Source organism: Oncorhynchus keta, chromosome 1 (assembly GCF_023373465.1).
Source record: "Oncorhynchus keta strain PuntledgeMale-10-30-2019 chromosome 1, Oket_V2, whole genome shotgun sequence".
Classification (NCBI taxonomy): Eukaryota; Metazoa; Chordata; class Actinopteri; order Salmoniformes; family Salmonidae; genus Oncorhynchus; species Oncorhynchus keta.
In genome coordinates, this window is record NC_068421.1 from 40,070,817 (window position 1) to 40,096,611 (window position 25,795).

General features: G+C 49.2%; 1 protein-coding gene and 1 long non-coding RNA gene across 40 annotated transcripts in view; one reads left to right on the forward strand and one right to left on the reverse strand.

Annotated features, from left to right (window-relative positions):
* LOC118396381 (unconventional myosin-Ic-like) overlaps positions 1–25,795 on the reverse strand; it is a 70,211-nt gene that overhangs the window by 4,311 nt on the left and 40,105 nt on the right. For 5 of the 7 annotated variants that reach the window (XM_052524615.1, XM_052524625.1, XM_052524620.1 and 2 more), the window contains exons 2-27: positions 18,211–18,366; positions 17,238–17,353; positions 16,194–16,392; positions 15,608–15,688; positions 15,165–15,344; positions 14,355–14,453; positions 13,634–13,747; positions 13,380–13,451; positions 11,862–11,981; positions 11,224–11,297; positions 11,006–11,111; positions 7,952–8,032; positions 7,489–7,580; positions 6,989–7,083; positions 6,760–6,806; positions 6,509–6,589; positions 5,770–5,875; positions 4,260–4,377; positions 3,484–3,597; positions 3,100–3,176; positions 2,889–2,957; positions 2,494–2,578; positions 2,047–2,206; positions 1,103–1,186; positions 836–929; positions 694–749 (exon numbers count right to left, since the gene is read on the reverse strand). In XM_052524615.1, coding sequence (XP_052380575.1) covers positions 694–749; positions 836–929; positions 1,103–1,186; positions 2,047–2,206; positions 2,494–2,578; positions 2,889–2,957; positions 3,100–3,176; positions 3,484–3,597; positions 4,260–4,377; positions 5,770–5,875; positions 6,509–6,589; positions 6,760–6,806; positions 6,989–7,083; positions 7,489–7,580; positions 7,952–8,032; positions 11,006–11,111; positions 11,224–11,297; positions 11,862–11,981; positions 13,380–13,451; positions 13,634–13,747; positions 14,355–14,453; positions 15,165–15,344; positions 15,608–15,688; positions 16,194–16,392; positions 17,238–17,353; positions 18,211–18,366 — 2,676 coding nt within the window. Of the gene's footprint in view, positions 1–693; positions 750–835; positions 930–1,102; positions 1,187–2,046; positions 2,207–2,493; positions 2,579–2,888; positions 2,958–3,099; positions 3,177–3,483; positions 3,598–4,259; positions 4,378–5,769; positions 5,876–6,508; positions 6,590–6,759; positions 6,807–6,988; positions 7,084–7,488; positions 7,581–7,951; positions 8,033–11,005; positions 11,112–11,223; positions 11,298–11,861; positions 11,982–13,379; positions 13,452–13,633; positions 13,748–14,354; positions 14,454–15,164; positions 15,345–15,607; positions 15,689–16,193; positions 16,393–17,237; positions 17,354–18,210; positions 18,367–18,869; positions 19,044–25,795 lie in introns of those variants that run through there. The other 2 variants (XM_052524612.1, XM_052524609.1) reach the window with 2 other exon arrangements.
* Positions 8,341–11,026, forward strand: LOC127931568 (uncharacterized). 33 transcript variants are annotated; one of them, XR_008141796.1, is made up of 10 exons: positions 8,341–8,488; positions 8,642–8,728; positions 9,047–9,112; positions 9,163–9,213; positions 9,547–9,597; positions 9,887–9,988; positions 10,038–10,088; positions 10,196–10,291; positions 10,399–10,462; positions 10,715–10,745. It is a non-coding gene; the product is annotated as an uncharacterized LOC127931568 (long non-coding RNA). The 33 variants fall into 33 exon arrangements; XR_008141863.1 differs by having other exon boundaries at positions 10,196–10,240; XR_008141808.1 differs by lacking the exon at positions 10,715–10,745 and adding an exon at positions 10,772–10,802 and having other exon boundaries at positions 9,887–10,088.

Consider the following 25,795-nt stretch of genomic DNA (forward strand, 5'->3'; position numbering starts at 1 on the left):
CTTCCTGTCATACTTGGTCACTGGGACTGCATACTGAGGAGTGGGAGGGGGACATTATTAGTCTTGTAGCCCTTCCTGTCATACTTGGTCACTGGGACTGCATACTGAGGAGTGGGAGGGGGACATTATTAGCCTTGTAGCCCTTCCTGTTGTACTTGGTCACTGGGACTGCATACTGAGGAGTGGGAGGGGGACATTATTAGCCTTGTAGTCCTTCCTGTCGTACTTGGTCACTGGGACTGCATACTGAGGAGTGGGAGGGGGACATTATTAGTCTTGTCGTCCTTCCTGTCGTACTTGGTCACTGGGACTGCATACTGAGGAGTGGGAGGGGGACATTATTAGCCTTGTAGCCCTTCTTGTCATACTTGGTCACTGGGACTGCATACTGAGGAGTGGGAGGGGGACATTGTTGGTGGGGGGGGGGGCATATATCTTGAAAGATTTTGTATTTCATTGGACAAGAGGAGAGACTGTGGGAAAGATCGAGGGTGTGTCACAACGTTTGAGCTGCAGGGAGCAGCATTAACCACTAGGCTGGACCAGCCATGCCACAGACACGATCAGGGTTAAGAATCAGTAACACATGAACATACTGTACTGAGTATATATTAAAAAGACAAGTATGCAACCCTACATAAATCCAAAATATAGAATCGAATGGGCATATAAACACACTAGTACTGTACTGACCTTCATCTTCTCACTGCCAAGTGACTGCAACACCTTGGGGTTAATCTCCTCTCCATCTGAGGAGAGAGAGGCACAGGACGAATGTTAGGTGTGTGTGTGTGTATATACACGTGAACGCATGCGTGTTTATCAAGGCACTTACTGAGTCTTGTGCCCATGAAGAGCTTTGGGACACTTTGGGGGTAGTTGTCCTTCTTGTTTTTGAAGATCTCACTGGCCACCATTTTCTGCTCCAACTTCATTGACAGACAGAGAGCGAACGGACAAACAGTTTGGAGAGAAGTTATATTGGTGAAGTAGAAGGCCAACATCTGAAGTTCTGAACTCGTATTGGTGAAGAGCTATGAACACACATTCATTTGTAAGGACATACAAAATGTACCGCTATACTCAATAATACGCTATATACCTGGTGTTTCCACTCTGGGTTGATCCTCCTGCAGTAGCCCCACACCATGTTCTGCATGTACAGTTTACGGAGCTGCTCCGACGCCTATTGGATGGAGAAGGACTCGTCACGTGCCATTTTAACAACTCAAAACGTGTCAAGAAAAATGCCTCAATTCAGACAGAGCTGTTTCAATGTCGCCTACATCGATGGTTGCAAAATGTTATGCCATAGGTGGTATTTCATAGTTTTGATGTCTTTACTATTATTGTACAATGTAGAAAATAGTAAAAAAGAAAGAAAAACCCTGGAATGAGTATGTACGTTCAAACTTTTGACTTGTACTGTGTACATATCACATGATTACACATTAGACATGGCAAAACGTATAGAATTGCAAGAAAATTTGCTTTAAAACTGCATCATGTTCTCTGCACCGCATGACAAAATGTGTAGAATTGAAGGAAATAAGCATAAAACCTGCAACAAGTTCTCTCTGCCAACAAGAGGGGTGACAAGAGGGGTGACAAGAGGGGTGACAAGAGGGGTGACAAGAGGGGTGACAAGAGGGGTGACAAGAGGGGTGACAAGAGGGGTGACAAGAGGGGTGACAAGAGGGGTGACAAGAGGGGTGACAAGAGGGTGACAAGAGGGGTGACAAGAGGGGTGACAAGAGGGGGTGACAAGAGGGGTGACAAGAGGGGTGACAAGAGGGGTGAGAGGGGTGACAAGAGGGGTGACAAGAGGGGTGACAAGAGGGGTGACAAGAGGGGTGACAAGAGGGGTGTGAACAGTTTGTGTCACAACCGTGCTGACGTGGTGGGTGCGCAATGTTCCCCAATGTTGGACGGGGGGGGGGCTGAGTGGAAAAAGTCTGGGAACCCCTGACCTACATCATAATACTGTTGAAATGTGATTGAGACGGTTTACTGACTAGCTCTGTGTCTCGTGTAATGTTGCGTTACCTCGATGAGGGCGGTCGGCGCCGTGGGCCAGCTCTTGTCCAGGACCGACTTGGGGAGGTTCCTGCGCAGCTTCATCAGGAAGGAGTAGCGCACATAATCCAGGAAGTACTCATTCTCAGGACAACGCTCATTGTGGCGGTAGATGAAGCCCTTGATGAACCTGAGAAGACACAGACAGAGAGCTTTGTAAAACACTCCTTCAGCAACAAATTGATAAAAGAACTTCGACACATCAACGCAACACTGCAAACATCACAGTGGCCCAGAACACGCGTGGATGTCGTCAGGGTAAATACTTGCCACAAGATTCTCCATATGAGTAGAACTCGTGAAAGGAATCCAAGGGAGCCCATTGAGCCCGAGAGCAGTGTCACAAGCTAATGAATATTCACAAACTTTCTTTCACCCTCCTAGTTAAGTTAAACCCGTGCCCAGTAGAGCCCCCACCTGCGGATGGTGTTGGCGGCCTGCCTCTTGCGCTGTGCCCTCCTACAGGCCAGGATGCCCCTCCACCACGCCTGGACCACAACCGCTGGAGAGGGACACACAATTTACCAATTGACTTGTTATTTCACCCGAGTTCATTGAGATCCAGCGGCGAGAGAATCAAGACCCGGGCCCGTCTGTATCAAGCAGTGCTGATCTAGGATCAGGTCCCTTCTGTCCATGCAATCTTATTCATTGTGATAAAAACTGATCCGAAGCCTGCACTCCTACTCTGAGAGGCTTAGTGAAACATCCAACTGAACAAGACAAGAGTGATCGAATCGACATGCACAGTGACGACAGAAGAGCTAAATGCTTGCTGACACGGACGTAGAGGTTAAGGGTAGCCCTCCTACCTGATGATCTGAGTTTGCGGTATTTGGTCTTTTGGCTGTAGCCCTTCCAGGATGACTGCAGTTTGCTGGCTGAAGAGAGAAAGAGAGAAAGAAAGAGAAAGAGAAAGAGAGAGAGAGAGAGAGATGTTCAGAGGGTTCGGATACTACAGTCCGGAGAGACAGCAGGTGACGGCCCGTCAACTAAGACCATGTGATTACGTGACTCTCTCACCGAGGCTGTGTTTTCTTGTTTCCAGCGCGTCCTCTGTGGCAAACAGGGTCTTTGGGAAACGGATGAAGATTTTGGATCTGTAAAAGCAAACGGAGTGCCACTCAGCTGGCAGTGTGCCTTTATACAACACACAGGGGCATTCAGAGTGTGTTCAGCAGCATGGGGGGGATTTAGTTCAGCCCTGACGACATAATGGACTTTAGACTTTCCCTGAGAGGAGGCAGAGTTGCAGGATTAGCTCAACACAAAGTGGACACTGAACTCGTTGGGGAGATGGGATGTAGATAAACTAATGGGAGATACATGCATGTCACTAGAATTAGCACGTGTGTGTGTGTGTGTGTGTGTAACGCCATGACTGTTTTCACTGGGTAAGGGTCTCACCTGCCCAGTTTGTACTCCTCAGGTTTGTAACCCAGGTGTTTGACCAGTGTGGAGACTCCGTCTGCCAGCTTGCCCTGCCAGCTAGGCCAGGTCTCCGGGCACAGGGACTTATACCTGCCAGGGATGGACAAAAACAACACACACTGGTATAGCTGTGAGGGGAACGGCACCTCAGTACCTCCAGGCTCTGATCAGGCCCTACACCCAAACAATGGCACTGCGTTCATCCACCTCTGGCCTGCTCGCCTCCCTACCACTGAGGTGTACAGTTTGCTCAGCCCAGTCAAAACTGTTCATCTGCTCTGGCTCCCCAATGGTGGAACACACTCCCTCACGACGCCAGGACAGCGGAGTCAATCACCACCTTCCGGAGACACCTGAAACTCCACCTCTTTAAGGAATACCTAGGATAGGATAAAGTAATCCTTCTCACCCCCCTTAAAAGATTTAGATGCACTATTGTAAAGTGGCTGTTCCACTGGATGTCATAAGGTGAATGCACCAATTTGTAAGTCGCTCTGGATAAGAGCGTCTGCTAAATGACTTAAATGTAAATGTAAATGTAATATATTATATGCAAACTATTACATTTAGGTTATTTCACAAACTTTGAATAGTTGTGGAGATTCGTCAATCCCTTGCAGGTGTATTAATTTGCTAACATAATTATTTCATCTGCCATTGAGTGAACCTATAATGCCAGTGAACTACTTTCAAGCCTGATAGAGGCAGGACTGGCTCTGGGCCAGGCAGGACTAGCTCCGAGACATAGTCACCTCTGGAGGAAGGTCTCATAGTGGCGGCGGTAGGCGAAGCCAGCTCTCCTCACGCGGAGGTTTTCCATCAGACCCAGGTACTTCACCTGATGCCTGATGAGAACATCGTCGAACCGTCCTGAGAGAGGAGAGAGAGAGAGGTGAGAGAGAGGAGAAAGAGAGGTGAGAGAGATGTGAGAGAGATGTGAGAGAGAGAGATGTGAGAGAGAGAGAGAGAGAGAGATGTGAGAGAGAGAGAGATGTGAGAGAGAGAGAGAGATGTGAGAGAGAGAGATGTGAGAGAGAGAGATGTGAGAGAGAGAGAGAGCGAGATGTGAGAGAGAGAGAGAGAGAGTGTGTGAGAGAGAGAGCGAGAGATGTGAGAGTGAGAGATGTGAGAGCGAGAGATGTGAGAGCGAGAGATGTGAGAGCGAGAGCGAGAGATGTGAGAGCGAGAGCGAGAGAGAGAGGTGAGAGAGAGAGGTGAGAGAGAGGTGAGAGAGAGAGGTGAGAGAGAGGTGAGAGAGAGAGGTGAGCGAAAGAGGTGAGCGAGAGAGAGAGGTGAGAGCGAGGGAAACCACATTAGCACGTAACTGGTGAGATTGCAATACATTGTCATTTTCCATTTTTGCTTCTGTTGAATGGTTTGTTGTTACAGTTGTTAGCAGTAACGTGTGACGCTTATTCAAGCAAAAGATAGAAAAACACAATTGATCCGACTTAGTCCCAGAAAAGCAGACAATGGACAATAAAGAGGGTAGGCGTGAGGAGAGAAAGAGCAACAGTAGGAAGGCCATCTATTGACAAAGGCCAGCTCGATATACTGAGCAACGCAGTCTGAAGCACAGTAGTGCCATTGATGTCACTGAACACAATCAAAATGCAAGGTCAGATTTAAGAAACGTAGACACAAAAACAGACAAGATATTATTTGAAAAAGTTATATTGAGCTGGCACAGAAAACCTACGTGTGGTAGCAGATGGCATAGTTAACTGCTGAGAGACCATTTCACAGTTTTAAAGCTAGTACCCGGCAATTCTACATATTTTGTCAAGTGGCTGAGAGAAAAACTGCAGTTTCAAAGCTCATTTCCAGCAATGGCTTATGCCGTGTTCTTATGTGATCAGAATTACATAACAAAATCAAACGGGGCCCCAAGCTATTTTTAGAGTTTTTGATTCTGTCTAGTTTTTATTTTGGTGACTGTTAGTTCTCAGAGATGATCTTATTTAAAAAAAAACGTTAAGACATCTTTTATATCTGGTTTAAGTTTACACTGAAAGAGTTTTTACCATCCCGAAAAATTCATGAACATGCGCCACCGCTAAATGCATATAGGTGAAACACTGTATTCATTAGGCACCAAACGGCTGCAAATGTACTGGAACAAGGAGGGACTACCATGACCAAATCAGAAACGCTCATTTTAGTTCTCCGTTGAACGTTTTGAAACATATTGCTCCGGTGTGCCCGAATGAATACGACCCTGTTGACAGCACGGTGCGAGCAACGCATCGGTTTCCTTCCTACCTGCTTGCTTGGCATCGTTGGGCTTGATGCAGCGCACGTACGACGGCTCCTTGGACATCAGGATCTCCATTAACTTGGCCAGGCTGGTCTTGAACTGGGTCGCTGCCTGGAGGCAGAGACAGGCACAAAGAAAGAGAGAGAAAGACAGTGAGCACCGAGCGAGGGGTGTAGAGAGGAGAGGTGCAGGAAGAGGAGAGGAGCAGAAAGGACGGCTGCTGGCTGGACCGAGGCCCGAGACTGGACAGAACACAGGTCCCAGTGTGAAGTGACAGGGTTGGGGCCAGTAACAGGGTTGGGGGTAGGGACGGAGAGAGAGAGGGCGTCTCGTCAACAATGAACACAATCAAGTCAACGGACTCGACACCAACGACCCACGACCAATGGGCTTCCACTGTGTGTGTGTGTGTGTGTGTGTGTGTGTGTGTGTGTGTGTGTGTGTGTGTGGAGGGCAACCGAGTGTCAGGGCATTCCTCAGTGTGTGAGCGGGGAGCAGAGATTCCCCTGTCACTCACTCAACCCTTCAGTGTGGAGGGAGGAAGATCCACAGAGCATAAACAAGAGGCTGTTTGTAAGTGTGTATGAGACAGGACGTATATATATATATATATATGAGTCTGCGATTGTGCATCAGTGTATGCTTTGGGGTACATTGCAGACACGCATGTATTGGTGCATGCCCATGGGCGTACCTATGACCTTTGCCCTCTGAGTGGTACTACAGGGTAATGGCTGATCTCACCGTCTCAGGTCTCTTGCTGTCCTTCAGCTCCGCCCGGTCAAAGCACTGGGTCAGAATCTTATTATCAGACATACACATGACCTGTGGATGGACAACGCACAGAGAATGAGTACAGCTCACTACGACTAGAACTACCACACTGTTCTACACACACACGGTGAAAGAACACAATCTCAGAGTCTGGTCTATTCTCATATCATCCATCTACTATCTTAATCCTTTCCCCTTTTGGCCTGAATTCTCCCTCTCACCTCTTTCAAGTTCCTGAAGAGGAGGTCATTGTTCTTGTCCAGGAAGCCTAGAGGGGGAAGAGAGAGAGGAAGAGCACATGCACTCTGAGTAAGGTTGGGGGAAAGAATGATTACACACACACAGTGACAGACCACTACAGAACATCCTTCCTTTCCCTCTGGTCTTCTCCCTCTCGCTTCCCCCTAACAATTGACGCTGCTGCTGCGCCACACACACACACACACACACCGTTGACGTTGTAGTTGACCTCTCCAGCGTAGTGCAGCAGTCTGAACTCCTCTCGGCCCATCACCTTCCGGGTCTTTCCATCGGCCAGCTTGTGACTACGAGGAACACACCAACAACAGGTGACCATTTGTCAGGGCACACCATAGACACCGTAGCAAAACATTTTGCAAAGGAAAAAGAAAACAAGCTTTTCTTATTAAAACACTTTCAGGTAATCCCTCCCGGTTTCAACCTGTTTTCTTCCATTTGGTACCGAATGAACACGACTTACGTTTACAACGGACTAATGGGAGGAGTTCTCCTTTAACTCGTGTGCATTTTGTTCCCAACAGATATTTAGTTTTTAATAGTTATGCACTACTGAAGACCAAGCATTACAACATTGTTGATTCATGTAGTGTCTACGGGCTTCTGTGTCCTGACAAAGTCAACTGACCGCCAGCTCTCACGACGTCTGTTAGCAGAGGGAGGTTTGTGCGCTTGTATGGGCGTAGACTCACGTTGTCAAGTGGGCGTGGCCTCCCACAGTATTCTCCAACTTCTCCAGGAAGGTGATGTCACTGGCGTCCCCTGGCCTCAGGCACTCCTCGTCCTGAGAGAGAAAGAAAGAGAATGAGGGAGAGAAAGAGAGAGAGAAAGAGAAAGAGAGAGAGAAAGGGAGAGAAAGAGAATGAAAGAGAGAGAAAGAGAATGAAAGAGAGAGAAAGAGAATGAAAGAGAGAGAAAGAGAATGAAAGAGAGAAAGAGAATGAAAGAGAGAGAAAGAGAGAATGAAAGAGAATGACAGAGAATGAAAATGAAAATGAAAGAGAATGAGAATGAAAATGAAAGAGAGAAATACATTAGATGGACAGTTGACTGTGACAGCAGGACATACCAGACACAGAGGGGCCAAGAGGCGAGAGAGAGAGGTGAAAGGTCAACTTGAAAAGGGTTACGTTAAAGCTTGAAACAGATTCTCACCAGAATGGAGATGATGCCTTTGAACTTCTCCTCCACCAGATCACAGATGATCTTGTTGTTGAAGTACTGCACGGGTTCCCACTGTGAGACAGCGAGGAACACAACGGCATCTAAAAATGGCTTGTTTAGGAGACGGAACTGTCCGACATGTTAACGGTTGGGAAACAAAACATTTACAGAATGCTGAGAATCCGGGACAAGGAGGACATTCTGAACCCACACGCTATGCATATGTTCAAACAAACCTTCATGGCTGTTTGCTGCCGCACACACACACACACACACACAGTTCACAGCCACTTTATTAACAGGTTTACCACCACATTATCATCAAACACAGCCCACATCACATTTGACGAATGACTGACTGGGTATGAATCGCTCTCCCACGGCCCTCTGCACTCAACTCCCTCATGGGCCCGTATTCACAAAGCGTCTCAGTAAGAGTGCTGGTGTATGATCAGCCCTCCTGTTCTGAGACATGGAGCGGGCAACCAATCCCTGTGTAGACAGTCATACAGAGCTGACAGGGAGAAGGTGGAAGGAGAGGGACGAGACAGAAGAGAGGGGGAGTGGTAAAGGGAGAAGGTGGAAGGAGAGGGACGAGACAGAAGAGAGGGGGAGTGGTAAAGGGAGAAGGTGGAAGGAGAGGGACGAGACAGAAGAGAGGGGGAGTGGTAAAGGGAGAAGGTGGAAGGAGAGGGACGAGACAGAAGAGAGGGAGAGTGGTAAAGGGAGAAGGTGGAAGGAGAGGGACGAGACAGAAGAGAGGGAGTGGTAAAGGGAGAAGGTGGAAGGAGAGGGACGAGACAGAAGAGAGGGAGTGGTAAAGGAGAAGGTGGAAGGAGAGGGACGAGACAGAAGAGAGGGGGAGTGGTAAAGGGAGAAGGTGGAAGGAGAGGGACGAGACAGAAGAGAGGGAGAGTTGGAGTGGTAAAGGGAGAAGGTGGAAGGAGAGGGACGAGACAGAAGGGAGGGCGAGGGGGAGTGGTAAAGGGAGAAGGTGGAAGGAGAGGGACGAGACAGAAGAGAGGGAGAGGGGGAGTGGTAAAGGGAGAAGGTGAAGGAGAGGGACGAGATAGAAGAGAGGGAGAGTGGTAAAGGGAGAAGGTGGAAGGAGAGGGACGAGACAGAAGAGAGGGGGAGTGGTAAAGGGAGAAGGTGAAGGAGAGGGACGAGATAGAAGAGAGGGAGAGTGGTAAAGGGAGAAGGTGGAAGGAGAGGGACGAGACAGAAGAGAGGGAGAGTGGTAAAGGGAGAAGGTGGAAGGAGAGGGACGAGACAGAAGGAGAGCAAGGTGGAAGGAGGGACGAGACAGAAGAGAGGGGGAGTGGTAAAGGGAGAAGGTAGGGACAGACAGAAGAGAGGGGGCTGGTAAAGGGAGAAGGTGGAAGGAGAGGACGAGACAGAAGGGAGAGGGAGGGGGAGTGGTAAAGGGAGAAGGTGAAGGAGAGGGACGAGATAGAAGAGAGGGAGAGTGGTAAAGGGAGAAGGTGGAAGGAGAGGGACGAGACAGAAGAGAGGGGAGTGGTAAAGGGGAGAAAGGTGAAGGAGAGGGACGAGATAGAAGAGAGGGAGAGTGGTAAAGGGAGAAGGTGGAAGGAGAGGGACGAGACAGAAGAGAGGGAGAGTGGTAAAGGGAGAAGGTGGAAGGAGAGGGACGAGACAGAAGGGAGGCGGGGAGTGGTAAAGGGAGAAGGTGGAAGGAGAGGGACGAGACAGTGGTAAAGGGAGAAGGTGGAAGGAGAGGGACGAGACAGAAGAGAGGGGGAGTGGTAAAGGGAGAAGGTGGAAGGAGAGGGACGAGACAGAAGGGAGGGCGAGGGGGAGTGGTAAAGGGAGAAGGTGGAAGGAGAGGGACGAGACAGAAAAGAGGGAGAGGGAGTGGTAAAGGGAGAAGGTGAGATAAAGGAGGGAGAGTGGTAAAGGGAGAAGGTGGAAGGAGAGGGACGAGACAGAAGAGAGGGAGAGTGGTAAAGGGAGAAGGTGGAAGGAGAGGGACGAGACAGAAGAGAGGGAGAGTGGTAAAGGGAGAAGGTGGAAGGAGAGGGACGAGACAGAAGAGAGGGAGTGGTAAAGGGAGAAGGTGGAAGGAGAGGGACGAGACAGAAGAGAGGGAGAGTGGTAAAGGGAGAAGGTGGGTGGGAGAGGGACGAGACAGAAGAGGGAGAGTGGTAAAGGGAGAAACTGGAAGGAGAGGGACGAGACAGAAGAGAGGGAGAGGGGGAGTGGTAAAGGGAGAAGGTGGGTAGGAGAGGGACGAGACAGAAGAGAGGGAGAGGGGGAGTGGTAAAGGGAGAAGGTGAAAGGAGAGGGACGAGACAGAAGAGAGGGAGAGTGGTAAAGGGAGAAGGTGGGTAGGAGAGGGACGAGACAGAAGAGAGGGAGAGGGGGAGTGGTAAAGGGAGAAGGTGGAAGGAGAGGGACGAGACAGAAGAGAGGGAGAGGTAAAGGGAGAAGGTGGAAGGAGAGGGACGAGACAGAAGAGAGGGAGAGTGGTAAAGGGAGAAGGTGGGTGGGAAGGGACGGACAGAAGAGGGAAGTGGTAAAGGGAGAAAGTGGAAGGAGAGGGACGAGACAGAAGAGAGGGAGAGGGGGAGTGGTAAAGGAGAAGGTGGAAGGAGAGGACGAGACAGAAGAGAGGGAGAGGTAAAGGGAGAAGGTGGAAGGAGAGGGACGAGACAGAAGAGAGGGAGAGGGGAGTGGTAAAGGGAGAAGGTGGAAGGAAGGGGAGACAGAAGAGAAGAGGGTGGAAGGGAGAAGGTGGAAGGAGAGGGACGAGACAGAAGAGAGGGAGAGGGGGAGTGGTAAAGGGAGAAGGTGGAAGGAGAGGGACGAGACAGAAGAGAGGGAGAGGGGGAGTGGTAAAGGGAGACGGTGGAAGGAGAGGGACGAGACAGAAGAGAGGGAGAGGGGGAGTGGTAAAGGGAGAAGGAAAAGATAGAGGAGTGCAGTAGAGGGAAGGGAAGGGAAGGTCCCTCCGAGACGTAGGGTTGAGAGGGGAGGGGATGGAGATCGAGACGGCCTGGAAGGAGAAAGAGAGAGCAGTCTCACCGTGATTCCCTCCGCTTCGTACTCATCCTGCTCAGACTTGAGGGTGAGCTCGATGAAGAGCTGCTGCAGCTTCTCGTTGCAGTAGTTAATGCAGAACTGCTCAAAACTGCGACACAAACACACGGATTACAGGTGAACCGTTAGACGACGGTAAATGGTAAAACGCTGTCGAAGATACACCGGATGATGGGAAAATGAGTTCTATATTCCTCTGGTACCTGTTGTGCTGGAATACTTCAAAACCATAGATATCCAGCAGGCCAATGACTGAAGCGTTTTTATAGGTCTCATCCTAGAAGAAGAAATGACAGCTTTCATGAAGGAGCAATTCGTAAACTTCTCAGCGACAGAGTCAGCCAACAGACTCAGAATAAAACGAGTAGCTCGTCATTGGTTAACGTGCATACCTAAACACGGCACGGTAAGCACCGCAGAAATGACAAACTCACAGCAGACATGGACGAGACGCATTACGGTTAGAGAGTACCTCACAGCTCTACGGTTAGAGAGTACCTCACAGCTCTACGGTTAGAGAGTACCTCACAGCTCTACGGTTAGAGAGTACCTCACAGCTCTACGGTTAGAGAGTACCTCATATGCACTGACCTAATCCCCATCAGACAACAGCCTGTACAGAAACACAGTGTCGTTGAATGAGAGTTACTGCTCTGACACGTAGTACTACAACACATACACAAGGGGGAGCCCTACCGTCACAGTCTATGAAATGGCCAGCTAATAGGTCAAAAGTGCAGGCTGACAGGAGGGTGAGAAGATTAGGTTAGATTTAGGGATATCATGCCAACAGTGGGGGGGTCAGCGGTGAACGGGACGTTAGTTTGTGTGTGTGTGTTACCTTGTAAGCCAGGGAGACATTGATCTTGTTGACGAGCCAGGTGAAGGTGCGGCCGTACACGGCCTTAGACAGGGCGTCCCGGGCCGACGACGCCTGCTCCAGGTTCAGAGGGCTCTTCAGCTGGACACACACACACACACACACGCAGATCAGACATGGACACACACACACACACAGATCAGACATGGACACACACACACACACACACAGATCAGACATGGACACACACACACACAGATCAGACATGGACACACACACACACAGATCAGACACGGACACACACACAGATCAGACACACACACACACACACACAGATCAGACACGGACACACACACACAGATCAGACACGGACACACACACACAGATCAGACACGGACACACACACACACAGATCAGACACGGACACACACACACACACAGATCAGACACGGACACACACACAGATCAGACACGGACACACACACAGATCAGACACGGACACACACACAGATCAGACACGGACACACACACAGATCAGACACGGACACACACACAGATCAGACACGGACACACACACAGATCAGACACGGACACACACACACAGATCAGACACGGACACACACACAGATCAGACACGGACACACACACAGATCAGACACGGACACACACACAGATCAGACACGGACACACACACAGATCAGACACGGACACACACACAGATCAGACACGGACACACACACAGATCAGACACGGACACACACACAGATCAGACACGGACACACACACAGATCAGACACGGACACACACACAGATCAGACACGGACACACACACAGATCAGACACGGACACACAGATCAGACACGGACACACACAGATCAGACACGGACACACACACAGATCAGACATGGACACACACAGATCAGACATGGACACACACAGATCAGACATGGACACACACAGATCAGACATGGACACACACAGATCAGACATGGACACACACAGATCAGACATGGACACACACAGATCAGACATGGACACACACAGATCAGACATGGACACACACACAGATCAGACATGGACACACACACAGATCAGACATGGACACACACAGATCAGACATGGACACACACAGATCAGACATGGACACACACAGACACAGAGACACACACATGGACACACACAGATCAGACATGGACACACACAAATCAGACATGGACACACACACAGATCAGACATGGACACACACAGATCAGACATGGACACACACAGATCAGACATGGACACACACAGATCAGACATGGACACACACAGATCAGACATGGACACACACAGATCAGACATGGACACACACACAGATCAGACATGGACACACACACAGATCAGACATGGACACACACAGATCAGACATGGACACACACACAGATCAGACATGGACACACACAGAACAATGGAAACAGTCCTTTGTATGCCGTTATATATGTTGACTATAGAACGTCTCTCATATAAAAGAGCACTGACACAGAGAAGGTTCCAGCCTACCTCTTCCCCTTTGGCGATGATCGTCTTGTGTGTGAGCGCTTCTTTCAGGACCAAGCCATCCACACAGAGTAACTGCAAAACGTCAACCGCAAAAACATCACAACACCAGCGTCAATGTTATCCATCCTACTGAGACAATGAGCAGTGGACGTACCGAGCCAGGGGAAGAGAGTAACGACATGGTACATGATTGACTGAGTGTAGTATGAGTGGTGTTTCCATGGGTACACTGTAGTAAGTGGGGGGGGTCATACCCTCGCCAGGTATTTGATCTGTGTGTCTGTAGTGATGTAGGCATTGCCGCTGTCTTCTCCTCCATACTGAATGTTGCCCAAGTGAAGAACACTGGCAATAATGTTTAACAGCTCCTAGGGAGAGAGAGAGAGAAGCCATGTGAAGATTAGGCATGATAAGATAACACATTTCATTACGATGTGCTAAAAGACAACGCTATCTTGATGGCTGAACGTTTTCAACTATATTTCATAAAGCCTAATCTAACTAAAAGGGGGCCAACCATCCTCCCCCCACATGCAAGCATATAGTGAAGTTGGCCTCGTGTGTGTGTGTGTGTGTGTGTGTGTGTGTGTGTGTGTCAGTACTGTATACGATAGATAACCACCTGCTCTCCCCCCCCTTTCCCTTTCTGAACTGATACACACTGAGCTCTGGCCACAAGCCCAGACTACAGTCATGAAAGTGCAAGAGACACTCGCACAAAGCCCAAATCAGCTCTTTCACCACGACCACGCCCTCTCTTTATCCCCTGTAAGATAAGATCCCTTCATTGGTCAATACAGACAGTCACACAACCGCAGCACAAAAAGGTGCAGAAACAAAACAGAGGGCGGAACCCAAAGCACAGACGTGATTGGTCAGACAGTCAAAGGGAACCAGTACTCAGTAGTAGTATTCGAGGTAGCACACCTCAGTGGCTGACGTCACGTCTGAGTGTGACAACAAACAGGTTCTTACCTCCACCTCGTCCTCGCTGAAGCCGATGACAGACAGGGCCTTCCTCACCACCTTCCAGTCGCTGCGGTCGTTGATGGAGCTCACCTTGGGACAGTTCCCCTGAGACCCAAAAACAACACATGGCTACATCAACACCTCCCTCGACCAAAGGCAGCCGACCGCTGAAATCGGTGTTGGTAAACAGGGAGACAGGCGCTCGTGTTCGTCAGGCGAGTGCAAAACAAAGTTCAATCAAAAACATCCACCAAGTTGAAGAGATTTACACATGTTTTTTGGAGAGACGGGCAGTTTGATGTTTTGCATGGTTTCTCTCCACAGGCTGTACATGTATGCGTACTAAATTGTAGATTCACACACACGTTTAGTGGCTGACTAAATCGGTGCGGACGCGTGTGTGCGTGTGCGTGTGTGTGTGTGTGTGTGTGTGTGTGTGTGTTTTTGCAGAAGTCTTGTAGGTCTCAGTGGGGGAGGGATAGACAACTCCTTCACCTGAGAGTGTCTCTATAGCAGCACTAACAACACACTGGGTCCATTAAACAGGCTCCCACTGGGCTAGAGACAGCACACGGTAGAGAGAACGTCAGTGAGAGAGAGATGGATGGACGAGAGAGAGAGAGAGAAGGCAGGGATAACTGCAGCTACAGACACACCTCACCTGCCCTGAAGGAGAGACTCGGGGATAAATCTCAAATCCCACACGATTGCATGACTTTTGACCTGAGCCCTAAACAGCTGGACAGACTCTGGTCCAAAAGTGAACCGTGTCCCATTCCAGACCCAACCATAGAGCGAAGCTCTGGTATCCCCTACCTTGACGAGGTACTGGTACTGCTGGGGGTTCCTCTCCAGGCCCAGGCGCCGCAGCAGGTCCTCCTCACCCCCCTCAATCAGCTGGTAGAAGATGTGGAAGTTCCTCTCGCCGTGGTTCTGGTGCACCACCCGTGACTTCTCTAGCAGGTAGTTGAGGATGTGGCCCCCTACCGGTGCACCCTGCCGCCAGGAGAGAGGGAACCGGGGAACGGGGGAGGAGGAGAGGTGAGGCAGGGATACTGAGAAAGACACAGAGCCACATGCAGGTGTACACGCCCCCAGGAAACGAACAAGCCCCGTGGACAGTACAGTAACGTAGGAGTGGAAAAATAAAAACCTACTGTACAAGTTAATATGGAAGGACTGGCAGTGGATATGTACTGGTATCCCCCTTACCGGAACAAACTCGGTCATTGTGTGTGTGTGTGTTTGTGACCACTCACCTTGAAGTCAAACTGGATGTCCATGTATTTGCCGAAGCGGCTGGAGTTGTCGTTGCGCAACGTTTTGGCGTTTCCAAAAGCCTGGGATCACACACATAGGGAGGCAGAGAGGAGGGAGGCAGAGAGGAGGGAGGCAGAGAGGAGGGAGGCAGAGGATAAAAGAGGGGAGGTCCACAAAGAAAGAAAAGAGTGGGAGACAGGAGAGAGGACGAAGAGGGGGAGATGGGAGGAGGTAGACAGATGTGTTAAAGTGGGGTCAGACAGTCAGGTGTGTCGTGCTATGGCTGAGACACGGGGCTAGATTACAGGTCTGTCTGTCTGTCTGTCTGTCTGTCTGTCTGTCTGTCTGTCTGTCTGTCTGTCTGTCTGTCTGTACTGCTCTGCTGTGATCCTAACACATCTTCTCCCCATCTGTACTCCACTATCCCAGCCAACACACCTCAACACAGTACACTACATGAGTAGAGACCCCCCCCACTCCAGGAGAGGCCGCATATACACACACACAGAAATATAACATCCTGTTTTACACTGGACCAAGTCAGGCACATGCAGCGGATGACGTGGACCCCCCCCCGGCGGTCACCTCTAGGACAGGGTTGGACTGCAGCAGGCGGTCCTTGACCGTCTCCACCTGGTCGCTGGCGGGACAGGTCACGGCGTAGTACTGCAGGATCTTCTTTGAGGCCTCCGTCTTGCCGGCACCGCTCTCCCCCGAGATGAGGATGCACTGGTCCTTACACTCCGTCCGCATGGACCGGTAAGAGTTGTCAGACACCGCGTAGCTGGAAGGAAGGAAGGAAGGAAGGAAGGAAGGAAGGAAGGAAGGAAGGAAGGAAGGAAGGAAGGAAGGAAGGAAGGAAGGAAGGAAGGAAGGAAGGAAGGAAGGAAGGAAAATAAAAAGAGAGAGAGAGACCTTGAGTCAGTCAAGTCCTGTGGAGGAGGAAGAACTGTGCAGATACAAAATGTTTGGATTTGTTTGAAATTATTTTGCCTATATATTGTTTTTATTGTCCTCGCCATTTCACCGGGTCAAATTCCTGGTCCATGCAAATGTACTTTGTGAATAAAGAGGATTCTACCATTTTAAATAAGATCCCGTTTGGTAGGTGTGGTGGTCACACAGTAAAGTGAGCTCCGACGGTCCTGTTACAACAGGCTCCATGTAATATCAGAGGGGCGCCATGTTTATTCAGCCCGTTTTGCCCACACGACAGGGGTGTGGGCAAAACCCCTCTGGTTTCACCTTGCACCATCAACCCAGCCTTCCTCCCTTCAACCTGTCGCCAAATAATCTCTGCCCCCCTCCGACAGACAGAAAACATTTGGCTACATGGTTGAGTAGAACGGGGGAAAGACAGAGTGGAGGAGCAGCGAAGCCGGGAACATGGAGGACTCTCCAATAATACAGTCCATTGTTCGTCCGTGGTCAGAGAGGAGGAGGAACCGGCCAGGAATTAATCCTTTTCGCCTAGCAACTCAAAACAAAAACAGGCTCAATGCCGAGCAGACACTCTGAAAACCTCTCCGTTACATACCTGTTAGTCCACGACTGAGTCAACTGGGATGGGAGGAGAAGGGGGAAGAGGGAGAGGTGGTGGGTTGGGGTACCCGGGTTCAGGTTACTCACACGTGGGGAGAGACCTCGTAGAAGTTAACGCCTCGGTAGCGCTCCATGTGGTTCTTGGTGTAGATCTCCAGATCCTTGTAGGGGTTCACCGACACCAGGACTGAGCCGATGTATGTCTGAGCGAGAGAGAGACAGAGAGAGAGACAGAGAGAGAGACAGAGAGAGAGACAGAGAGAGAGACAGAGACAGAGAGAGAGACAGAGAGAGAGACAGAGACAGAGAGAGAGACAGAGACAGAGAGAGACAGAGAGAGACAGAGAGAGACAGAGAGAGACAGAGAGAGACAGAGAGAGACAGAGAGAGACAGAGAGACAGACAGAGAGAGACAGAGAGAGACAGAGACAGAGACAGAGAGAGACAGAGAGACAGAGAGAGACAGAGACAGACAGAGACAGACAGAGACAGACAGAGACAGACAGAGAGAGAGACAGAGAGAGAGACAGAGAGAGAGACAGAGAGAGAGACAGAGAGAGACAGAGAGAGAGACAGAGAGAGAGAGAGACAGAGAGACAGACAGAGAGAGAGACAGAGAGAGAGACAGAGAGAGAGAGAGAGAGACAGAGAGAGAGACAGAGAGAGAGACAGAGAGACAGAGAGACAGAGAGAGACAGAGAGAGACACAGAGAGAGACAGAGAGAGAGAGAGACAGAGAGAGAGACAGAGAGAGAGACAGAGAGAGAGACAGAGAGAGAGACAGAGAGAGAGACAGAGAGAGAGACAGAGAGAGAGAGAGAGACAGAGACAGACAGAGAGAGACAGAGAGACAGAGAGACAGAGAGACAGAGAGAGACAGAGACTTCAGGGTGTCTGAGGTGACAACACAGTGGGGGAAACACTGGGATGCATCTACACAATTTAGATATATTTTTCCAGCAGGCACAAATCCATTAGGTCAGCAACACGTTATGCAACGGAACACAAAAGAAACAGGCGTTGACCCAGAAGGTGAGAGTAATGTGGGTCGGCGTCTTACATAGATGAGGTTCTCCTTGAAGCGCTTGCGCAGGTTCTCGATGAAGGCCGCCTCGCTGGTGTGGTTCTCCAGCAGGACAAAGTCCTGGACACCCACCCGGTCCCTGGCCGTCAGGGCACTCTCCATGCTGATCCGCACGCCGTCACTCCCCACAGCCTGGAGGGGGGGGGGGGAGAAGGAGGAGGTGGTTGGCAAAAGGAAGCTATTCTATAAATTGGTGAGGCAAAGAGACATTCTAAGCAGACCCTGGCTAAGTTGAAATCAAAGTTGCGCGCCAGCATCTCCCAGTGTGTTCATTTATGCCTGACAAGTAAGCGCTCAGAACAGCCCCGGGAATCTAGCTTACGTACCCTCAAGACACACACTATGACACTTTACACGTCACAAAAAAAAAAGTACCCATTTACACACACATTCAATAACATACACAGACAGAAAGTGATTGTAGAAACTGGAGTTCTGCAGCGTTCCACAACAACGAGCTCTCCTCAGAAAGCAACTCATTTTGTAAGCCTATGAACGCTAAAACTAGAAGCGGAGGAGAGCCCAACCCTGAAAGAAAAAAGTTACCACTTGGACCAAAGTCTTAAAAAGGCCCCACCCAATCTAAAATCCCCAGTCTAATAATAAAACAGTGCCTTCAAAACACTTCAACTTACATCCTTCAGCTTGTCAATGCGTTCGCCCAGAAACCGGTTTTCTACGATGGAGACTTGAGTTTTACGCACCAGATCGCGAATGTTACCTAGATCCATGACTCTATCACTATACAGTACCACACAGATCTGTCACCACGCTCTGGACGCATCGAGGTAGGGAACGCACCGATGATTGTGCCAGCACACACACAGGTCCACACGCAAATGTTGATTGTCCATGTTCATTACACACACACACACACACACACACACACACACACACACACACACACACACACACACACACACGCGCTACAGAGCAGCTGCATGTGTTGTTGTTGCGTTATTGACACACTAGGGCCTCGACTCAGGGGATGGAGAGGGGTGCTCCTCCTCCTAATTAAGGGCTAGGTGAGGCAGCTGTGGACAAGACGGCCTATAGCACAGAGGAGAAAAACAGAGAGAGAGAGAGAGGGGATGAAACGGACAAAACACGCAAGTGTAGTGGAGGAGGGGGGAGACTGGAGAGGAACGTGTGGTGCCAGGAAACGATTCCATTCCTTATCCATCGCCATTACTCCCCCCCCCCAACGTTCCAAAAACAACTCCCTGCTTCACACGGTACCCTACCCTGCTCCCCCTTCCCCCTCATTCTTCTCCCTCATCCCTCCTTCCATCCTCCCTCTCCCTCCTTTATGCAACAGGGCGCTATAACAAGAGATGGCAGAAGAGATGTGAAGTGGAAGTAGAGGTGTGAAGTGAAGTAGTCCCAATAGTTGTCCCAAATGGCACCCTGCTCCCTATATTGTGCACTACTTTTGACTAGATCCCATAGGGCTCTGGTTAAAAGTAGTGCACTATGCAGGGAATACGGTGCCAATTGTGACGCAAACCCTGGTCGTGAAGGGCTCTACACAGTCTATGCAAAACGGAGCAGACGGAGGTCCGTTTGCCTTCCATGAATGCAGCCGCACAAATACACGTAGAACTTCATAAGGAGCGAGGCAAACGGACCTCTGTCGGCTCCATTCGCATAGACTGCTTAGAGCCCGTCAGACTTAAATCCTAAGGAATTGCCTGGGCTTGAGGAGACTCCGCACACCAACACTTAATTACAACATCTCATGTCGTTTTGCGTTATGACTTAATGGCGTGCGAGTTGTTCCAGCTACAATCACTAATGTGATCATCCTGTTGCAGGAGAACTGTCCTGCACTGCAGTACATTTGAAGATTATAAAGAGACTTCTGAAGTTCAGAATTTCCACTTTGAAAATTCAGACTTGATTTTCCCCCGACGAGAGATGCATCAACCCTTGCAGAAATGTCCATGAATTATAATCCACATTTCCTGTTGTTGCAGGTTTATTTTCCTGCCGTAGCAAACTGGCTCAAATTAAGATGCAACATCTGTAATCTTTACAGGGTGATGACTCAAGCTTTCACACCAGCCTCTAACTTTCACTTCATTCACACTGTATCCCTCCGAGGGTCTTCAGGTAGATTGTGGTCACCACCACCCCTCCATCTCCTTTCTCTCCTTCACCCCCCCCCCCCCCTTCAAGTCATAGGCCCGTATTCACAGCCCCAGAGTAGGCGGAATGATCTGGAATACTTTCTGCCCTTTCAGACCATAGCGAATGGTATGGAGATGGGTGACCTGGTTCTAGATTAGCACTTCCGACTCAGAGGCTTTTGGAATACGGGGCCCTGAGTCTTGGTGGGCTATCGTTTCACACAGCCGGAGGAACAAAGAACCTGCAGTTCCGGAGGAAAAAAAGTGGTCCGCCTCAGGGCGGTGCTGCGCTGATAGAAGTCTCTCTCCCAGGGTTCGTTGGGCTCGTTAGCAAGAAGCCTGTTATCTGGGCATCTAAATTGCTCCAACAGCCAGGGGAAAGCCATAGCAATATAATTATGGGTTAGCAGGTAGCCTAGTGGTTAGAGCCTTGGGCCAGTAACCGAAAGGTTGCTGGATAGAATCCCCGAGCTGACAAGGTCGTTCTGACCCTGAGCAAGGCAGTCAACCCACTGTTACCCGGGCGCCAAATATGTGGATGTTGATTAAGGCAGCTCCCCCGCACCTCTCGGATTCAGAGGGGTTGAGTTAAACGCAGAAGACCCATGTATTCAGTTGTACAACTGTCTAGATATCCCCCTTTCCCTAATGATGCCATGTGTGGACCATTCTACTGATTATATTTCCATGGGAAAACATTTCAAGAAAATATGGAACATTGCCAACATTCTTTTGAACACAGGGAGGGAGTCCTCTCTCTGACAGGGAGATGATGAGGAACCCCATTTCTCCCAGTTAGTGAGAAGCCTGTTATCTGGCCATGTAATCCAGGGATGGGAAAGTGGGGGGGTGGGGGCCACAAATATACTCATGAGGGGCCGCAGTTGCTCGCGGGTGACTAACAAAATCAATGGGGGCACCCGACTGGTAATTCGACCACGATAACAACTTCAGATAGCTGGCCGCTAAACTAATTTAGCAATCTAAAACACTTTAGCTGACATGGGATAATTGATTGACTATCAGTAACTGACATTAGAGAAAGACATCTGATGCACCATCAAATGTTGAAATTGCACCTTGTCCACTCTACTATTCGAACTCGCAAAAGTAAGTTGAGACCCAGACTGGGGGGGGGGGCTCCAACAGCAAGGGGAAATAGAAATGGAATTACTAGAATGGACTTCCCCATCTAAGTTAATGATGACATGATGGGTGGGTGGACCGTTCTATTGATTCCATTTCTATGGGGAAAGCATTTCAAGAAACAATGGCACAGTGCCAACGTTCTTCTTAACACAGGGAGGGAGTTCTCTCTGACAGGGAGAGGAACCCCTTTTCTCCCGCTTTTGGTTTCCCATTCTCGCAGAGTTCTCCGAACACCACCTCTCTCTCAATTACTTCATTGTTCCTCAAAATGGGGCTTTTTGCAGTTGTGTTTTCCTGCCTCCCCACCCTCTGCCCCTTCCCACCACACATCTTTGTTGAACACACCAACACCCCTGCGCTCGTTACAGTACTTGCCGCTAACAGCATGCGGTCACCTTTTCCAAATCCTGTGAGGAAAACAAAGGAGCCGGGAGCCCGACTAGGCCCACTGTTGTGTTCTCTCTCCCTTACACACTCACTCACTCACCTGCACAGAGCAGTGAACAACCGGGTGCGGCTCAGGGGAATGAATGGGTCTGCTGCATAACCATAAAACAATGCTTTGCCCTTTGCAGTGTCCTTTGGTTGCTTAAAAAAAGGTTGAAATTGTGATAAACTCAGCAAAAAAGGAAACGTCCTCTCACTGCGTTCATTTTCGGCAAACTTAACGTGTGTAAATATTTGTATGAACGTAAGATTCAACAACAGACATAAACTGAACAAGTTCGACAGACGTGACTAAAAGTAAGTCAGTATCTGGTGTGGCCACCAGCTGCATTAAGTACTGCAGTGCATCTCCTCCTCATGGACTGCACCAGACGTGCCAGTTCTTGCTGTGAGATGTTACCCCGCTCTTCCACCAAGGCACCTGCAAGTTCCTGGACATTTCTGGGGGGGGGGGGTGGCCCTGGCCCTAGCCCTCACCCTCCGATCCAACAGGTCCCAGACGTGGTCAATGGGATTGAGATCCGGGCTCTTCGCTGGCCATGGACGAACACTGACATTCCTGTCTTGCAGGAAATCACGCACAGAACGAGCAGTATGGCTGGTGGCATTGTCATGATGGAGGGTCATGTCAGGATCAGCCTGCAGGAAGGGTACCACATGAGGGAGGAGGATGTCTTTCCTGTAACGCACAGCGTTGAGATTGCATGCAAAGACAAGCTCAGTCCGATGATGCTGTGACACACCGCCCCAGACCTCGACGGACCCTCCACCTCGACCCTGCTCCAGAGTACAGGCCTCGGTGTAATGCTCATTCCTTCAACGATAAACGCAAATCCGACCATCACCCCTGGTGAGACAAAACCGCGACTCATCAGTGAAGAGCACTTTTTGCCAGATCTGTCTGGTCCAACGACGGTGGGTTTGTGCCCATAGGTGACCTTGTTGCCAGTGTTGTCTGGTGAGGACCTGCCTCGCAACAGGCCTACACGTTTTTCAGAGTCAGTAGAAAGGACTCTTTAGTGTCCTACATTTTCATAAATGTGACCTTAATTGCCTACCGTCTGTAACCTGTTAGTGTCTTAACGACGGTTCCACAGGTGCATGTTCATTAATTGTTTATGGTTCATTGAACAAGCATGAGAAACAGTGTTTAAACCCTTTACAATGAAGATCTGTGAAGTTACTTGGATTTTAATGAATTATCTTTGGAAGACAAGGGTCCTGAAAAAGGGACGTTTCTTTTTGCTGAGTTTATATATAAAGTCCGATGTAAGGCATATATATGGACCAAGCAGCTAAATGGGTTCATTTGCATTTTCAGCATCTTTAAAGTCTGAGGCATAACAGCTATGACAAACTAACATACCATACCATCCATTACAGTTACAGTGAGTGACTTGTAAGTGGTTATGTTTCTATTTTGAATCAACTGTAAGTGGTCCTTAGCCATGGTATCCTGTTATATTAACCCATGAATAAAGGCTTCTTTATTTTTAAAAAAAGGTCACTTCTTGATCATATTTCCTCGGGTAAATGAGCTCAGTGGAAGAGTAAGACTAATGCTGCGTTTATTGTAGACGAGGGAAGCAAAAACATCATACCAGTCGGTATAGCAGCACAAGAAAGCCGGTGATGGCAACAGCAAGCCAGCACGACTGTATCCGTTGCTATGGTGATTTCAGGCAACACTGCAAATCAACATCCGGGAGAAAACAACTACGGAAGACCACAAAAGTTGAAATATTTTTTGACTGCATTCACCGTCGGTCTCTCATTGAAAACAATTACATCCGGTTTGCAGTCTACCTCGTGCCACCTAACCGCAGCATTAGAGTAAGAACAGGGAGGGATTTATGTCTGTTGGAAAGTGGAGAATATTCCCCCCCTGTTCTGATTCAGCCAGCGTAACAAATAACACATATGCGTGTAATCTGATCCTACGGACAGCATGGTTAGCCACTCAGAGTTTACCCCTTTGAACACTGCCACTATGAATCAGTTGTCTGACCCTCCTCCGCTCTTTCGTTTTATCAAAAACGGAGGAATGCGGAGAGGGAAAGAGAGCGAGCACAGATGGATAGTTTAGTTGTTTTCACAGACATGGGATCACACACCCGACTACATATTGTAACTCACTACAGAACTGACAGGGGACAGCAGTCGTGGTCTTCCTCAAGGTTGTCGGCTGACTGAAGCTTCTGTGTTTTCCATGACAGCATGTGAGGTCAAACGTGGCCATTTAGCAAGTTAGCATGGAAGCTAAATGTTTTTGTTTTTTTTAACAGTCAAGATATGTATCAAACCACAACACGGTATCCTGCGCACTTTCACTTTTAAAGCATAAGTTTCGGGTGTATTGTATATTTGAACTGCTATTAGTGCATATATCGTGTGTTCTAATGCATGGCTTGTTATAAACGCTTAGAATACATTACAAAGCGGGTATTCATAGGAAGTGTTACTGTAGAAATCTTTCACACGGAAACACACAGACTGAGAACCTATTGAAGTGAAATCAATAAGGGTTTATGATGACAGACTTGGGAAGAGCCGTTTTAAAAAGAGGTCTAAGGAGACCAGTAATTTGCTATGACAAATCCCCACCCTTAAGGCTTGGAAAAGATGGGCGTGTGTGAAGGTGTGGCACGTGTGTGTATAGGGGAAAGGACAGGTGTGACAATAGCTCGACGTTGGCAGTTGACAGCATTCTCCCACTCAAAAAATAAAAATAATATTCCCCTTCAAAAAAAAAAAAAAAAAAGTTCTAAGATTCTTGTCCAGACCAAAACACAGACCCAACCGAATGGTTGGAGGGCATTTCAAGAACACCAGTCAACAGGTTCAAATCAATGGCTCCGTTCTCTAACTTTCTCTCTGCTAAACATTTCCTGTAACGCAAACTAGTCCTTTCCCCACTACAGCAGATCAGCCAATTAAAAAGAAAAGCACAGCCAATAAGAGGCAGCGGTGACTGATTCAGTCTCTCAGGGGGACACTCAGTGTATTCTGTAATCAGTGGGTCTCTGTGCACCAGCCCCTAAAATTAACAGCATTTCCTCTCAATGAGATCATTTTTTTAAAAATCAGGAGCAACTGACAGGGAGAGAGATGGAGGCGATAGCAAGGTCATCTATTGCCGGCTAAAGTATTGTATACAATGAGGGTCATATAGCATGAGTAGCTTTCATTGCAGTCTCAAAGAGTGCTGCTTTCAAGGAGAGACTAGCAGGACAGGAATGATCGGTCATATTGCAACTCAAAAATCTAAATATTTGATTCATTCCACCTTAACTAGTCTGGACAACTTCTAATGCACTCCTTACAAGACCCTGGGAATGGGGCACCTGGTTTTTGCAACAAATAAGAAAAAGACGTGGACTAGGCCCTCGTGGGTCCGGTCAGTTTTCTTCCGTTTGGGGACTAGTGAATACGACCCTGTTCAAAAAGGGGCTCGTCCACATCTTCCTTATTAAATGCTGGAGGTTTCACGGCAGCTGGAGGTTTCACGGCAGCTGGAGGTTTCACGGCAGCTGGAGGTTTCACGGCAGCTGGAGGTTTCACGGCAGCTGGAGGTTTCACGGCAGCTGGAGGTGTTTCACGGCAGCTGGAGGTGTTTCACGGCAGCTGGAGGTGTTTCACGGCAGCTGGAGGTGTTTCACGGCAGCTGGAGGTGTTTCACGGCAGCTGGAGGTGTTTCACGGCAGCTGGAGGTGTTTCACGGCAGCTGGAGGTGTTTCACGGCAGCTGGAGGTGTTTCACGGCAGCTGGAGGTGTTTCACGGCAGCTGGAGGTGTTTCACGGCAGCTGGAGGTTTCACGGCAGCTGGAGGTTTCACG